Below are 17,903 nucleotides of genomic sequence, written 5' to 3' on the forward strand. Positions count from 1 at the left end.
CTCCCCCTCCTCCTCTTCGCTCTCTTCCTCCTCCTCCTCTTCATCCTCTTTATCTTCTTCATCCTTGTTAATCTGTAAGTAACAATTCATAGTTCTCTTTGCTGTTAGCTACTATGTGTAATCAATCACGTAGATTAGTCTTCTTCAAATATTTTTTGATATTTCAAATACCATTTGGAAAAACACACCTCAGAAGTGACAGTGACCTCGCTCCTGCTCCTTTCAGTGGTGACATCCCCTCTCCCGAGGTCCCCAGCCTTCCCATTCAGTTTGATTCTCTCCCGGAGGAACTACTCAAAATTGGCAGCATCCATGATTCCATCTTCTACAGGGTGGGTACAGTCAAGGCTGAACACCAAAACCTGCTTCTTCTCTTTGAACCCTTCACCATGAGCTTCTTCACGCACGCCATGATGGCAGCAGAGGCCAGAGATTTTTAATGTTTCTCAACCAGGTTAACAGAATTTTGTCCTTATCATCTAGTTTGGGAGGTTTGTTTCCAAAAAAAGATGCTGTTTGTGAAGGAGGAAAGAAAAGTTACACAGGATCAGATGGTAAAAGGCAAACCTTGAAGCCAATATGATAGGGCAGGAAGCAGCGCTCCATGTGGGAGAGCACAAGGTGGTGGAAATAATCAAGACTGCCAAGGGTTGGAGATGCAGCTCAGTCCTCCAGTGAATGCCTAGTGTGAGAGTGTACAGACCTGTGGTTTCAATTCCTGGAGCAAGGGGAGGGGAAAGTGTCAAGACCCAGGAGATGGAAGAAGATGGGGAAGAGAGATTCTCTTAGAATGGGGAAAGCATGGAGACACGTCGAAGACAGAGATTTCTAGCATCATTATGTCATTATGAACCCTCCGTTTTCCAAGAGGCACTGACTTACTGATGCCCCATTAGGATTCCTGTGTTGTGACCACGGCAGGTGGCAGCTCCTGGAGCCAGTGGCACTGCTGGGGCTGCCAACATCTGCATTCTGTCAGCCTCCAGCATGGGTAGATGAAGAGAGAATAGATTTCCAAATAAGCCTAAGTGCTTCTCGCTCTGCCCTCTGCTGTGCCTGTCCTTAACTGTGCTTGTTTCTTCCTTCCTTCCCTAGGTCGGTGGCTGGATTGGATAAGGAAGCGGACCTGGTACACATGGAAGTGCGAACTGCAGATGGATGTGAGTGGTGCTCTGAGACAGGCTAGGCCCAGAGATATACCTGTAGTCTCTATCCTCCCCTGATTTGCATTTTAATGGCTTGGGAAGATGAAAAGCCCTGAGTTCCATTAGTGCCATATCCATCCTTATTTCCCAGAGCGGAAGAAGAGACTTTAGGTCCCAGGGGAGACATTTTTTTTTTGAAATAAGCCTTCAGGAATGAATTTTCTGAGGGTGTGAGTTAATGTGATGAATTTTGAGACTCTTGTTATTAATTTCCTTAGTACCTTCACTGTAATTCGAATACTGGCCCACATAGCTCATCACGGCATTTTACATTCAAGTGGTAAATTGCAGGGACCACTTGCTTTAATAAATGAACCCTGTGCTTGATCAGGCTCCCTAGAAAAACGAACTGGGCAATTATTTGCAAAAATGCATTCATTTATTGGGGAGATATTTAGGGATAGCCTGCTATGTGCCAAGCTTTGTTCTTGACCTTAGAGATGCAGTGGTGTTATATTGATCCTGTAGACAAAAGGTTCTCTTCTACCAACAAAGCTCTAAGTCATCAAACATATAACCTTCTTTGCTGTTTCTTTCATTTATTCTTTGAGAATCGCATGCATGTATGCAGTGGTATGTGATCATATCTATCCTATATTTCTTTCCCTGTGTTCTTCCCAAATTTCCCCCAAACATGTCCCTCTCCCAGTCTGATACCTTCTTTTTCCTTTTCTGTTTCTTTTTCTTTAATAACCTACTGCATCCAATTATTGATGTGCACTGTATGTACTTAAATGTGGGCTGACCACTGGAGCATGGACAATCTACCAGCAATTACACCCACACAGAAAAAGATTTTTTCCTTCCCCAGCTGCTATCCTCAGTAAGTGGTAGAGCCTCAAGAATCCTCCTTCCCCTCTACCACTAAGGCTCAGGAGACATCTTGGAAGAGGAGGCAGAAAGAATGTAAGAGCAGGAGGATAGGGAGGGATGCTGTAAATGCTTTCTTCTGGACCTGACATGGCTAAGGAATTCATAGCAGCTGTGGTTACCACACAAGGTTTGAAGAAGGTCAAGACAACCAAAATGCAATCTCCTTTGTATCTTGTGTGACTGTATCCCTCTCACACACATTTTGCATTGCACCACTTGTAACATTTGACTTTCTAGAACTGATCCTACCTGTAGGACTCTTTGTTATCAAAGGAAAACTAACATAAATTTAGATGAAATATATTTTATTCTAATACGTAGAAGCTACTGCATTGACAACAGAACCACATAATCTAATAGAGTTAACTTAGAAGCACAATGGAGCAAGCACCTGCCTGTGAGTTGGGTGCAGGGCTCCACGACCCTCTTGACATGAAAGCAGGAAAGTACAATTCTTCACTTCTCTGTCTACAGTGTCCTCTCAAATTTGAGAATATTCTCCATGCCCTGTTCACCTCAGAAGGTCCTGGGGGTAACCAAATAGTACAGGAACGCTACAGAAGCTCTAACGTGTACAAATCTTGTAAGCAGATTCTGTTTTGACCTGCTGTACCATCCAGAATACATTAAGTGAAACTGCATGTGCTTTCTTTAGGGGAGATCTATGAGGTTGACCACAGATGCGTGCCAGAAAATGCACATTTCAGTGAATGTGTTTTATTTGCTTTATTTTTTCTTTTAGAAGGCAATCTGCATTTGTTAATAGATGTCTTGTATTCTGCCTGCCTCCTCCCCTCCTCCCTTTTCCATTTCCTCTAACCCTCATTTTGCTCTCCTGTCCTTCCTCTCCTCTCTTCTCCTCTCTCTCCCCCCTTTCTCCCTCCCTCCCTCTTCCCCTTCCCCCCATATATTTAATCCTTGACTAAGTATATAATCTCTGAGTAATAGTTAATACACACTGGTTTTTTTTGGCTTTTTTTTTCAATGAAAGATTTCTTTGAGACTTAGAGTCATTGATCATGAGAGTGGTCAGCATTGGATTTCCAGTTGTGTGATCTGACTCTTGATGCCAAGACAGAAAGCAGGAGCAGAAGGGGTAGTAGAGTTTGAAGAAACACAGCAAAACAGCAGGAGAGAGCCCGATGCTGGTCTTAGAAAATGACCCATAGGCCAGTTTCCAGTATACCAGTTTTGGCTTGTTTTTGTGTCAAACTTTTTAAGTCACACACACACACACACACACACACACACACACACATATGATAAATGGTAGTCTTAGTGCTTTGAAGTTAGATCAAACTATACAGGATAGTTTAACCTCCTACCTAGTATAGGGATTTTGTCTCCATAGTCTTTGACTCTGCATTCTCAGAATCACCAATCCAGGCCAAAGACACATCCTTTTCTACTCTGGGCAGCAACTTTATATTTATCTCATTAAATAGTTTCTTATACTAAGTGTAATTTTATTTTCTGAAATATGTAGAATTCTGGTGAAATAGGATAATTCCTGTGGTATAATCTTGCTGTCAAATAATTATATGAGATGGCACACGCCTTTAATCCCAGCACTCGGGAAGCAGAGGCAGGTGGTCTCCATAATGAATCCAGGACAGCTGGGGCTACAGGGAGACCCTGTCTCAAAAACAACCAAAAAAACAAAAAAACAAAACACATAGAACACTCCCATCTCATATCTATAGTTAGAATTCAAGAGCTTAAAAAAAAGAAAACAGGCTAAAACATAACAGAAAAATTATCCATAAACTGCACTTAACATTAAAATATAATATATATTAGTACTGATCCTTTTTAAAATCATGTTTTTAATATTAAAAAGAATCTTCAAAACCTACTGAACTGCCTGCCACTCTGTTCTATTTGGAGAGTTCATATAAATAAGAGTAGTAAATGGTGTTTTATTTTACACAGCCTGATGAAATGCATGCTACCTTCCCTTTATGGTATGCAGCAAATAGTTCCTTACACTCATGTACTTTCATGTATACAGCACCTCCATATTTTATCATAGACACTTATGGTATACATTTTATTTTTCTCTTTTTCTAACATGTTAGTTTTAGTCCAAATTTGCCTAAATTCACACAGTTAGGTAGTTATAAGAGACAAAGCCACCGCAAAACCTTCTCAACAGAGTAAGAATTGAGCAGAATTCCTGTTAAAAAAAAACTACATCATAGCTAACGGTAAAATATTGAAAAGAAGGAAAAAGCTAGCGAAATTCACTCTCACCACTGCTGTTTAACACCACGCTGAAAATTTTAGCCATTACAATAAAGTGAGAAAACCAAAATGAAACTTATACAGATCTCTCATCAAGATGACTGTGTAGAAAACCTATGCCACCTATGCATGAAATTCCTAGTATTCACAAGTGAGTTTAACAAAGTTGTAGCCCATAAGATTCATTGGAAAATGGATATTAACTGGTGTTGGAACGGTTAGGGTGCCAAGTCTTTAACTCAAAATGAATCGTAGATCTATGTGTAAAGCCTAAAATTATGAAACTTTCAGAAGTCAGTCTAAGAAATACCTTCATAATCTTACATGGACAAAGAGTTCAATATAGATATGTAACATGGAGAACAAAATAGATGAAACAATTGGAAAGTTAGGTTTCATCAAAATTAAAAATGTGTTCACTTAAAATGAACCAGTATAACAGAAAATATCTACAAATTACATACTCAGCAAAGGATTTGTAACTAGAATATATAAAGAACTCTCAAAACATAGCAATAACAAACAAACCACCCCTTGAAAAACCTAAATATCCTTTTTGGAAAAAAGATGGACAGAAGTCTAAACAGACCATTTATCAACGAAGACAAATACAGATAATAAGTAAGCATGTAAAACAATGCTTAACATCTTTAAACAGTAGGGAAATATCAATTAATTTCATAGAATATATAACTGCATATGAAAACTCTTGGAATCACTAAAATAAAACTAATACAAGATGCTGGCAAGGATGCAAAACTGGAATAAGAACTGGTTCAACCATTTGGGAAAAATACTTTGGCTATATTTTACAACGTTTAGACATCTTATGATTCAGCAACCCCACTTCCATACATTTAACCTATAAAACTAAACCAAAAAATATATGGTCCCCCAAAAGTCCTGTACAAATATGTCTGTAGCAAATTAATAATTATCACCCAAACTGGAAACAGCCTAATTATTCTTCAATGATGAATGGATTTTGTGGATGAGGCTCATCCATAAAATAGGCTACTATTCAGTACTATTGATATTTCAATAACACTGATTGATTTCAAAGGCATTACATTGAGTGAATAAACTACTCTTAAATGGTTACATGTTGTATAAATTCCATTTATATGGTCTGATGTTACTGTAGATTTATAGGGATAGAGAATATATTAGTGGTTTAGAGGGTGTTGGAAATATTTTATAAGAAAGTCTTTCATGAGAGTAATTTTTCTCCTTGTTTAACTTTTGTTAGGCCTGAATGAACTGGTGGCTCTGTGTGTGTGTGTGTGTGTGTGTGTGTGTGTGTGTGTGTGTGCACGTGCGCATGTACTCTCTCACACACATATGTTCAAATATAGATTTGATTCCAAAAGTCCACCATTTTTCTGTTTTTTTGTCTGGGTGTACGCGTGGCTCTGTGTGTGTGTGTGTGTGTGTGTGTGTGTGTGTGTGTGTGTGCACGTGCGCATGTACTCTCTCACACACATATGTTCAAATATAGATTTGATTCCAAAAGTCCACCATGTGTGTTAGCTACTTTTCTGTTGCTGTGATAAAACACTGACCAAAAACCACTTAAGGGAACGTTCATGTTGACTTAATATTCCAGAGGGATAGAACCCGTCTTTATGGGGGCATCGTGACATGGCTGCAGGAGCCAGAAGTTGGCTGATCACATTTCATCTGCACATAGGAAGCAGAAAATGAGAGAGAAGAATGTTGGGTGTGGATATAAACTCTCAAAGTCCTCCTTCACATCCTCCAATAAGGTTCAGCCTCCCAAGATTCCCAAACCTCCTGAAACAGTGCCAACAGTGTTCAAATACATGATCCTATGAAGGATATTTCTCATTCAAACCACCACTCTATGCATTCGCTGTGAAAGTAAGTCCGTATTAAAAATGATCCTAGAGGGTAGAGAGATGATGACTCAACTGTTAAGAATGTTTGCTGATCTTCTAGAGGACCCCACTTTGGTTCCCAACACCCACATTAGATGACTCTCAACCACTTGTAATTCCAGCTTCAGAGTTTCTAATGCCCTCTTCTGGCTTCCTTGAGCACCTGCGTATATAAGGCATGCACATACACAGGTACATACATAAATAAATAAAAATCAAATAAAATTCCTAAAGTTAAAGTTTATGGTAAAAAAATGGAATTTCTTAGCTTCTAGTTCCACAGTACTTACTGTTTACCCATGAATTCATTCACACACACCCCATTTCACCTTCTATCCAATTAGTAGTTGTGTGAAATACACAGATGCCAAGCATCAAAGGAACACACTGTTTAATGTGATTGCTTTTCAAACATTTTGCTTAGGTTGGATGTTGGGAATTTAAGAGAGTATTCGGGGTAGAGAGAAGATTCAGGTTCCCAGAATCAAGAGAGATGATGTGTGTAAGGCTGTGGGCTATGAACTTGAACAGAGTGAAGGGAGTCAGCTAGGAGAGGACTCTGGAGAGTCCTTTGAAGCAACTTATGGGTAGCTTCTTGTGTATAAGCCACACTGTCAATAAGCTGTCCAAGACTGTCCCTGCCTGTGTGCTCTAATAAAGCTTCATACACGATACGACTTTGATTTCCCTAGCTGTGACCTCTATCAGAGTCTGGTAATTTCAGGTTCCTTTCTACTTTCTCCTTCTGTTTATGTATTTTATGTTTAAAATATAGTAGCTAACAGATGAAAATCCAACACTGTTCCTGAATCCTGGGAACAAAAGACAGCTTGGTTTTGTCTCCCTTAGTCCCAGTGCTAACTTGACTTATAACTCCTGGGATGATGCGCAGAGACAGGGAAAGCAGTGGTTTGTCTTGTAGCTGCCCATGACTTTGGTGGTGGAGCAGAACAGACTGCATCAGTGAGTTATGAGGCTGGGCATTATCCTGCGTCTGACGCTTCAGGAACCAGGCTGTGGTCAGGCTGGTTATCAGTTACCCCTGCAGGGTTTTTCCTGCTTGTCTGCACTGGGCTTGCTGAGTCTGCTGCACTATCTTCCCACACAGAGAGACCTATAACTAGTGTGGTAATGAGTCAATTCACTGAGTCCTAGTAGAAGTTAGATTGCTCTGAACCTGAGTTTGTGTTAGCAGCTGTGCCATGCCACCTCACTTGCTCCATCTCCATGGGAGCCATGTCTGCAATCTGCACTTATCCATTTGAAGAGATATAAATAGTTGGGAAGACTAGACAAGGAGAAATCTACATTCCAATTTTAGTTTTCCCACTGAAGGGTAGTGTTGTCCAGGGAATCAATCAAACCTGTCCAGCTTCCTTTTCTCTCGTTGTAAAATGAAACAAAATTAATGGTTTATTTATTCATTCAGGGAACAGAAATAAGAGTCTCATAAAAGGACAATTAAATCTTGCAGTCTACGTAGTTCCTAAAGCAAGACAGGGATACTGACATCCATATGAACATCAACATAGACCTTGCCATTTCCTTTGTATTATTAATCTACTCGCAACGGAAACCTTCTGCACTAGAGTTGAGCTTCTCAAACTTTAACACATAGACATTTCATTTGAGAGTTTGTAAAACACACAGTCTATGTTTCTGACAAGTTCTCAAGTGCTGCCTCTGATAAGGCACTGTGCCATACTGTGCTGTGAAGGATATGCAGGTAAAAAGGATACAGCACTGAGTAGCCCACAGGATCTGAGAGAGATAAAGACATACACATTGGTACAACATAGCATGCTGAAAGCCATAGAAACTGCGATAGAAGTTTTTCAGACACCATGCAATGAGAGAGGAATGTTGTCCCTATTGCTTAGGAGTGGTAGAAAGCTGTGTAAAGAGACCAAGTCTAAGTTCCATCTTGGGGGATGGATCTGATGAAGCTAATGGTAGATAGTGGGAGTGGGAGGGTTATGCTGCAGTTGTGTGTTCATAATGACAGCCATTGAGTTACAGGTGGTTATGGAGTCCTTGAAGTGTGCTATCCAAATGGAGGTGTACTTTAAATGCTAAATAAGCACAAGAGGCTGAAGACTTACTATGAATTAAAGGATGAAAAATATAACCTTAAGTAATTTTAGAAGAGTGAGATGATGAAATACTGTTGGATATATTGTATTTAATAAAGCATATGGAATAATTTTTGCTCTTCTATTTATGTTTTAAGTATGACTACTGGAAAAATTTAAAAGTCATTTGTGGGGTATATCACACCTCTGTTAATAGCACTGGCTTAGGCAGATAGAGCCCCTGGAGCAGTAGGACAGTTAAATGATGTGACATTGACAATCCTGTCTCTAAACCAGTCTTCAAGATTCTGGAGCAAACTCAATATAAACTGGAGCTTTCTTTCTTTCTTTAGATGTAGAAGTCTCCATTCTGACCCAGTCCTGTTCCATCTCTTTTGAGTTATACTTTCAGATGAAGCTAAAAGCATTGAATTATCTCTTGCTTTGGCAGAATTTAAACTGGGCAAAGCCAGCCAGTTTGGTTAACAGCAGTATGAGTCTGTTTCTGCCATGAGACTCAGGTTTTAAAAGCATTTTCTCCCATTTCCTTCTGGACAGTGTCTTTCTCTGAATGTTCTCTTTGTGTTCTTTCTTTCAGTCTGATACACAGTTACTTGGTTTCAGACAGACAGACAGACAGACAGACACACACACACATATGCACACACCCTCTCTCTATCCAACAGGGACTTAAGTGTCATTGGAATTTTTAGCTTGGTGATAGGGGATGAATTTCAGAATTAACTCTCATTTGGAAGTTATTTCTTTCACCTTGGGCAGAATTCATAGCTTCTGTGATTTTTCATCTAGTACTTTATCTATTTGAACAGTTATAGGAAATATTTCTATAATTTTTAACCAATTTATTATCAAAGATCTTATTGTTGTACAAAATTGGCAGCAAGGCAGATTTCACTCCAGCCAAGAACAATCTGAAAATGGCATGAGTGGCTTTATATTGTGGCGAGCTCTTCACAGGCAATATCCAAGAATATGCTGGGAGTCAGGGGGATCTTGAGAGGGCTACTGTAGACCTGGATCAACATTTTGAGATGTCTATTCATTCCAGAAATTTCTAGATTAATTTGAATGATATGATGAAATATTGTTAGATTAAATGAAACATATTGAGTGACATTTTCTACCCCATAAAAAAGGAAAGGAAGAAAGAGAGAGAGAAAGAAAGAAAGAGTACACAAAGTGGTCAGAAAAAAGTGATGGGGAGATATGGGAGGTGTTGGAGGGAGTTAGTGGGTATGGATTTGAACAAAACACCTTATGTGAATGTATGAAATTCTCAATAAAGTTTTTTTAAGTTAAAAAATTGCGGTGTGGGAAATTAAAAAAAAATTTAAATTAATACAAGGTCTTGTTGTGTATCTCTGGTTGCCTTGTGGCTTCCTGAAACTCACGGCATAGACTGGTGGAATCTTACACTGGCACCAGTCCTCTAAGTGCTGGAGTTACAAGCACGCACCATCACTCCATGCTACTAGTTTTTGTGGTGGAAAACGTTACAGCATTTTCATATGGTAAAGAAACTGGTCTATGGGTAGAGAGGAAGGAAATAGGAATTATTGATCTATAAGAAAGGGGAAGAATTTCTGTAACTGTTATCAGAGTTAGTAGACAAGAAAATGGTTAGCTAGAAAAAGAGAACGTGTTCATTTATTATAAGAAAGAAAGCAAAGTGTAATCCAAGTTGGCTATGTTGATGGATATATTGGTAACTCCTGCAGGTTCTCTTCTGATTGATTTCATTTCTTATTACATTTTTAAAAAGAAAAAATATATTGAGTGAATTTTGCTTTTTGTTTATTATTATTATTTGTGTGAGTGTATTGCCTGCATGTGTGTAAATGCCCCTGTGTTGTGCAATGCCCATGGAAGTCAGAAGAAGGCATCAGATCCTCTGGAACTGGAGCTACAGATGGTTGTTAACTACCATGTGAGTGCTGCTGAGAATCAAACCCAAGTCCTCTGCAAGAGCAGTCAGTGCTATTAACTGCTGAGCCATCTCTCCAGCCCCTCCGTTTATATTTTCAATATGGCTACTGTAAAACTTAAAAGGTCATTTGTGGATCACATCATACCTCTGTTGGATGGTGCTGCCTTAGACAAATAGAGCCAGTGCCCACACGTGTCACCACCTCTCATCCCGTTACATCATCATTAGCCAATCACAGCCCTTTCTTGTTACATCAGTGAAAAGCCCAATGCTTCTTAGCAGAGCGTTCCATGCAGATGTAACTAGTCAAATGTACTTTGCCCACCAAATCAAATTATCAGCCCTGCAGACTAAACCCCAGACTCTAGGAACATAGATATTGATTCCCAAAGTACCTTACGTTAGACCTCTAGTAGCTTGCTACAGACACAGAGGTCAAGATGAAGGGGAAGTGGGAACTTAGTAGATCTGCAGAGTGAGTGCCTTGGACACAGCTAGAGCAGGTACAATAAACTCCACTTTATGTATTGAGAATATAGGATTGCCTTTGATTTTAAAACTATGTCATATTTCTTTTTAAGATATTAGAAGAGATAAAGTTTCTTAAATTGCTTCATTTCTAATAACACACCTAAGCTCACATAAAAAGCAAGTGTGTGGGCATGAAACTAGAAGGTCGGTTCTGGTCTAGTTTTCAGACCAAGTTTGCTGTGTTTCAAATACATAGTAGTTATAATAGAAATTCTTATCAGAGTTACTTGGGTTGCGATCCCAGCTGTCTTGAGCTTACATTCCCAGCCACGGAACTTAGACAAATCCCTAATCATCCAGTGCCTTACTTTCTGCATTGGTACCTAGGGATGATGATAATGATCTACCAGAGATTGTAGCCTCTTACTGGAATATTGTATTAATTAAAGAAGTTACTGCACATAGCTCACAAAATACTTACCAACCGAGAATGAGACTCAAGAATATGCTCTTGTTGTCGCTGTCCTCACCACTGCCACCATCACTAACATTACCAGCATGATCACATCATCATCATAGGCAGGGATGGATTATTCCCTGTGAAATGGAAAGAGCCCTGAATGAAGTTTCAAGACTCCTATGGTGTTTGAAGTTACCATGATGCTTGAATGTCTGTAACTTTACCAGATTGTCCTCTGTGCCATAAGAAGGCAAAGATTGCTGGAATTTTCCCATGTTTAGAGTTTTTCAAAAGCTTACAAGTCAGACCTCTAGTAGCAATGCAAGTGATGAGAATGCCCTGCTTTTATTTAGTTTTAGTATCCACTGTGCCTCTAGTGCTGCATTTAGGCCTTTGAATCAACGTTTTGTCCTTGGGTTTGCACTGCCGGTAAGTAGGTTAGCCCCACTTTCCAGTCAAGGACATACAGGATTATGGAAGCTAAAGAACTTTTCAGAGTTCCCTTGAATCTGCTTATTTTTATGTGTTTGCATTTGAGAGTAATATGGTTATTTAAAATAAACAGCTCCTGGGTATTTCTCAAGAACAGACCTGAAGAGCTGAATTTGCTTTTTGTTCACAATTTTAATTCACTTTTTCAACTTCTGACAATGTGTATATTACCCAGAGGGATGGAAGTTGAACGAATCCTAGAAAGTTCTTTTCTCTGAGGTCACAAGAGACATGATGTCTAGGAAGTTTGAATATTTAGTAATCCCAAAGGCAAAGAATAATCACAAGTCACGATATAATTCAGCATAACAAAAATGTATAGGCTTTTAATGTAATTCGGTTCTATTTAACTACTGCTTACTGGGGTTTTATAAGATCATCCAAGGGGGGAAAAGGTGGCTAAGATTTTAGTCCTGCTGGTAAAGCTTGGTAAAGCCTAAACAGGACTTTACTATGGTATTTGTCAGTATAAATGAGGAGCTTATTTTGCTGAGTAGGAAAAGTCACAAGCCAAGGAGGTTGGACTGTCTTGGTCTCTCTGACCATATTTCCCAGTTCTTGTGCACAGATCCTAAGGCACACAACAATATGCTGTCTCTGGCACTGGAGTGGGAATCTTTTGTGAACATGAACTCATGTTTTCTGTTTCCTGGAATGGTGGGAGTGTTGGAAACCTGCAGCTTCCCTATGCTCCTTGGTCCAATATGAAGAAATCACTCAGCCCATCTGAGGCATTCCCTTCTCCCCACATAAAACTTAGGCTAATATGTATATGGAATGGAGGTTTTGAGGCTGCCCCACTTGAGATATGAGATGGCCTTCTCTAAGCATCTGCTATAATACAACTACTTCTAAATTGGTCTAGATATTCCAGAAGAAAGAAGCAGATCCTTCTATTCATGGTACAAAGGGGATGGTAGGGGAAAGGGAGAAGCCTTTGACTTTTAGTTTTGTAGGTGGAGCGATGACCATACTGCCTCTTAGAAAGGCATCTGGAAGACACTTTACACAATAATAATTAACCACTTAGGAAATCACTCCCTGGTTTTCTCATAAGGACATCTAAATGAGATCTTCTGCAGTCTATTCTCTCTAGGTTTTCATTTGGGATGTTTCACAGATGAGACAGGAAAATTGAAGCTGAAGAGTAATGGTGACCCACAATCAGTCCTTCAGGCGTGCAACCCATGGGGGTTGCCTGCACCAAAGTCCAGGTGAAATTGTCACTCAACTTTTTCTAGAATCCTTTCCCATCCACGTTAACCTCAAAAACTTTTGCTCCTTTGAAGACCTCCTAGGTTTTTCCATCACATACATGACTTTTTCTCATCTGAATATACGGAGTACCTAAAGAACATTTACAGTGGTATAAACTCAGAATATGACTTCACTATAGGACCAGTGGTATGAGATTTTCATTCCTGAAAATAAAACGGAGAATGACTTATTTTTTTAAATTATTTACTTAGTAACCACATGATTAGAAGAAGCATTTTATTACAGCTTTAACATATTCAATAACAATTTCTAGAGCAAAGACACATATCTTTCAAAAGTGGCTGTAAAGTTTTAGGTTCACAGTTGAATTAATACAGTTATACAATATTGAACTCAGTATAAACCCTATAAGACATAAAATTGAATGAGGTTTTAACCTTTAAAAAAGATCTCCATTTCATTTTAAAATATACTGATTCCTACAGAAAAACTCATTTTTAATGCTAATAACACTTAGATGTTTGCATATGCATCTCTAATCTCTGTATATCTGATTATTACTAGTCACAGCTGGTTACACTCAAATCCTTGGCACCTGAGTATGGATATAAAGTCATCAGGTAGATTTCAATGGTAATGTTTATTACCTCTACTAATTAACATGAAGTAAAATTTTATTCTTCCTCCTCCAATATGTCTTTTTAAAAATTTGTTGATTTTTTTTGTGTATATCATACAGAACATTCCAAACAATCTTATTTAATCTATAAACAATCTTATTCATCGATATACCCACTTCCCAAATGGCATACTCCCATAGTGTCCCCCACCCCACTGGAGCCCATATACTCTGTCATCCCTGTTACTGTCCACTGTGTTATCAGTGCCTCCAGCCATTTCCCCAGTGTTTATCCATCTGCTGAGTCTAGTCAGCTTATCTAGAGTTCCTTGTTTTAGGAAAATCAGCTCTTCTTCATCTAGCAGCAATCAGTTGTCACTATTCTTTTAGATAAGGTTGGGGTCTGCTGTTCATTTTACCAGTTTTATGCTGGGTTATTGTCTGGGAGTCTCTTGGGCCATCCTGGACAACAACTCAAAGGAAGATATCTCCTGTCTATCATTGTTTCTTGTTATGTAGCCTTTAGCTATACACACGGACTCTTAAAAAATTATATTGACCCCTTTAATCTTTGGTTATACTTTCCTTCTGGGTGTTTAAGGCCATACAGTTGGCCCAGATAAACCAATTTATTTTTACTCTTAAGGCCATTTGAGGATCTTTTTCTCAGGGATCACATGGGCTTGGGAGGAGTCCCTGGCTCCTTTCTTTTACCAGTTCCTTCTATGTAAAAATAAGTCAAAGGTCCTGCTTGACCATGGCTGGCTTCCCTTGTAAGCATGGAAGAAATGTTTCTTCTGTGTTGACCCTCCTCTTTGTAGACTGAACAATAGTTCAAGTACATTTGATGGGGTCTTCATGGCCTCCTTGATCAAGAGGACAGGTGACTCACCACAGTTACAGGACATTTTGAGAAATTCCCATAGTCCCCTAGAACTTAGTTGACCTAAGAGGGCAAGAAGCAAAAACTGTCCTTTATTGTCCCTCTGACAAAATTAGTATAATCCTAAAAGTGTGGCTGTTAAATACCCAAGAAGATTAGTTTCACCAGTCTGGTAGTTTTAATTATCATGTGCCATGTAGATAAAGCTTGAGCAAAGACCAAGCACTCTCAGATTAAACCTTGCCTAGATATATATTATATTCATTGAGCTAGTTGTATGTATAATTTGTCAGTAGGTTGTTCATTTAATATGGTGCTCTCTATTTTTTTAAAAAACTATCTAGGTATTATCTTTGACATTGTCTAACACTTCCACCATGGTTTCCCAACTTAAAGTACTCCAATTTTTCCCATTTCTCCCTTCATAATACCCTTCTCCTATGGTCTGACTTCTCTTGAGCTCCTTCTTTCCTTTATCCCCTAGGTTCCTTGTATAAACTCCCCCCCCACCTTAAAAGAACCCCATTTTTTTTCCATATCTCCCTTATTAATGCCTGTTTCTTACTGGTCTTCTCTTTCAGATTCTTTCTTTCCTTTACCTTCCTGGTTCCTTTTCATTATCCTCATTCCTATAGTTATGTCTGGATACATACTCACCACGATTTGGTGCTAGGATTCACATATGAGGGAGAACACACATCCTTTTTTTTCTGAGTCTGTGTTACTTCAGTTAATATAATAGTTTGTAGTTCTATCCATTTTCCTGTGAATTTCATGATTTCATCTTTCTTTACTGCTGAGTAAAACTCCATCATATAAATGAACCTCATTTTCATTATCCATACATCAGGTGAGGGACACATAGGATGCTTCCATCTCTTAGCTACTGTGAAAAGAGCAGCAACAAACACACGTGTACAAGTGTCTCTGCGATAGGATGAGTTCTTTGGGTATATGGCAAGGAGTGGTATAACTGGGTCAAGTGGTAGGTTCATTTGGAGTTTTTTAAGAGTTCTCCACACTGCTTTCCATAGGGGTTGAACAAGTTTGCAGCACCACCAGCAGTGGATGAGTGTTCCCCTTTCCCCACATCCTCTCCAACATTTGGTATTATTTGTTCTCTTGATCTTAGCCAGTCTGACTGGTGTAAGATGAAATCTTAAAGTGGTTTTAATTTGCATTTCCCTAATTGCTAGTGATGTTGAACACCTTTTAAGATGCTTCTTAGCCATCTTTATTTCTTCTTTTGAGAGCTCTCTGTTCAGCTCCTTAGATCATCTTTTAATTGGGTTACATCCTTTCTGAATTCTTTGTTTTTTGAGTTCGTTATACATTCTGGATGTTAAACTTCTGTCAGATGTGTTGCTGGTGAAGATTTTCTCCCATTCTGTGGGTTTTCTCTTCACTTCCCTCATTGCTTATTTTGATATACACAAGCTTTTTAGTTTAATGAGGTCCCATTTGTTGATTCTTGACCTTGTTTGCTGAGCAACTTCTGTCTGATTTAGAAAATCCTTTTCTAGTCCTATATCTTGTAAGTTACTGCCAATATTTTCTTCTAATAGTTTCAGAGTTTCCAGTTTCACATTGAGGCCTTTGATCCATTCGGAGTTGACTTTTGTGCAAGGTGAAAGATAGGGGTTTAGTCTCATTCTTTTACAGGTGGAGAGCTAGTTTTGGCAGCACCATTTGCTGAACATGCTGTCTTTCCTCCAGTGAATGTTCTTGGCCCCTGTGTGAAATAAAAGGTGACTGAAATTGCATGTACTCATATTTGGGTCTCCAGTTTTGTTCCATTGATCTATGGGTCTATTTTTGTGCCAGTGCCATACTGTTTTTATGACTATAGCTCTGTAATACATTTTTGTATCTGGTATAGTAATCCCCCCAGCATTGCTCTTAGTGCTCAGAATTGATTTGGCTACCTGAGCTCTTTTTGTGGTTCCATATGAATCTTAGGATGTTTTTTTCCAGTTCTGTGGAAAATGTCATGGGGATTTTGATTGGCATTGCATTGAATCTATAAATGGCTTTTGGTAGGATGGTCATTTTCACAATATTAGTTCTTCCAATCCATGAGCATGGATGGTCCTTTCATCTTCTGATGCCTGTGGGTTTCTTATATATGGCTTTAATTATGTTGAGGTGTGTTCCCTCCAGTCCAGTTCCCTCTAGGACTTTGAACATAAATGCATTTTGCATTTTGTCAAAGGCCTTCTCTGCATCTGTTGAGATGACCATGTAGTTCTTGTCTTTGAGCCCGTTTATATGATTTATGGTGTTTATTGACTTATGTATATTGAACCATCTCTGCATCTCTGGAATGAAGCTGACTTGATCATGGTAAATGATCTTTTTGATGTGTATCTGTATGCAGTTTGCAAGTATTATGCTGAGAGTTTTTGCATATATGTTCATTAAGGATGTGGGTCTACAGTTTTCTTTTTTGGTTGTGTCTTTACTTGGCTTTGGAATTAGAGTGATGCTGGCTTCATAGAAGGAATTTGGAAGTTCTCCCTCGATTTCTATCTTTTTGAATAAATTAAGTTGTATTGGATGTAGATCTTCTTTAAATGTCTGGTAGAATTCTGCTGTAAATCCATCTGGTCCTGGGCTTTTTCAGTCGGGAGATTTTGTATTACTGTTTCAGTTTCCTTGTGTGTTATAGGTCTGTTTAAGCTGTTAATCTCCTCTTGGTTTAGTTTTGGTAGTTCTAATGCTTTTAGATACCCGTCCATTTCTTACAGATTTTTCAAATTTATTAGCATACAGGTTTTTAAAGTATTCCTTTATAATATTCTGGATCTTTTCGGTGTCTGTTGTGATGTTTCTTCTTTCATCTCTGAATTTGTTGATTTGGAGGTATTCTTCCTTTCTTTTGGTTAAATGGGCTAGTGGTCTGTCAATCTTGTTTATATTTTCAAAGAATTGACTCTGGATTTGTTGATTCTTTGTATTGTTCTCCTTGTTTCTATTTCATTAATTACTGCTCTGATTTTTGTTTTCTTCTTGTTTGCTGGGTTTGGGGTTCATTTGTTGTTGCTTTTCAAGTGTCTTGAGTTGCAATGTTAAGTCATTTATTTGTGTTCTTTCCAAATTTTTTTTGTTTTGTTTCTGCTTTTATTTTTTTAATTATTTATGTAATAACCATATAATTAGAGGAGGCATTTCATTACAACAGCACTGACATATTCAATAACAATTTCCAGAGCTAAGATGCATCTGTTTCAAAATTGGCTGTAAATTTTTAGGTTTACAGTTGAATTGATACAGTTATACAATATTGTACTCCATATAAGCCCTATAATACATAAAATTAAATGATAGTTATATAATATTGTACTCCATATAAACCCTATAAGACATAAAATTAAATGAGGTTTTAAACTTTGAAAAAGATCTCCATTTTGTTATTAAAATATACAGTTTCATACAGAAAAATTCATTTTTAATACAATTGACACTAAGATGCACGTGCATTTCTAATCTCTATATATCTGATTATTACTAGTCACAGTCA

The 17,903-nt window shown here is 38.4% G+C and overlaps 1 protein-coding gene and 1 pseudogene across 2 annotated transcripts in view; one reads left to right on the top strand and one right to left on the bottom strand.

The window, feature by feature from the left end:
* Positions 1 to 17,903, top strand: part of Sorcs3 (sortilin related VPS10 domain containing receptor 3) — a 664,579-nt gene that overhangs the window by 457,532 nt on the left and 189,144 nt on the right. For both annotated transcript variants that reach the window (XM_008845711.1, XM_029569661.1), the window contains exon 6: positions 1,096 to 1,160. In XM_008845711.1, coding sequence (XP_008843933.1) covers positions 1,096 to 1,160 — 65 coding nt within the window. The remainder of the gene's footprint in view (positions 1 to 1,095; positions 1,161 to 17,903) is intronic.
* Positions 28 to 412, bottom strand: LOC108491426 (annotated as a pseudogene).

The sequence above is a fragment of the Nannospalax galili genome, unplaced genomic scaffold, assembly GCF_000622305.1.
Source record: "Nannospalax galili isolate Female #2095 unplaced genomic scaffold, S.galili_v1.0 scaffold161, whole genome shotgun sequence".
NCBI lineage: Eukaryota > Metazoa > Chordata > Mammalia > Rodentia > Spalacidae > Nannospalax > Nannospalax galili.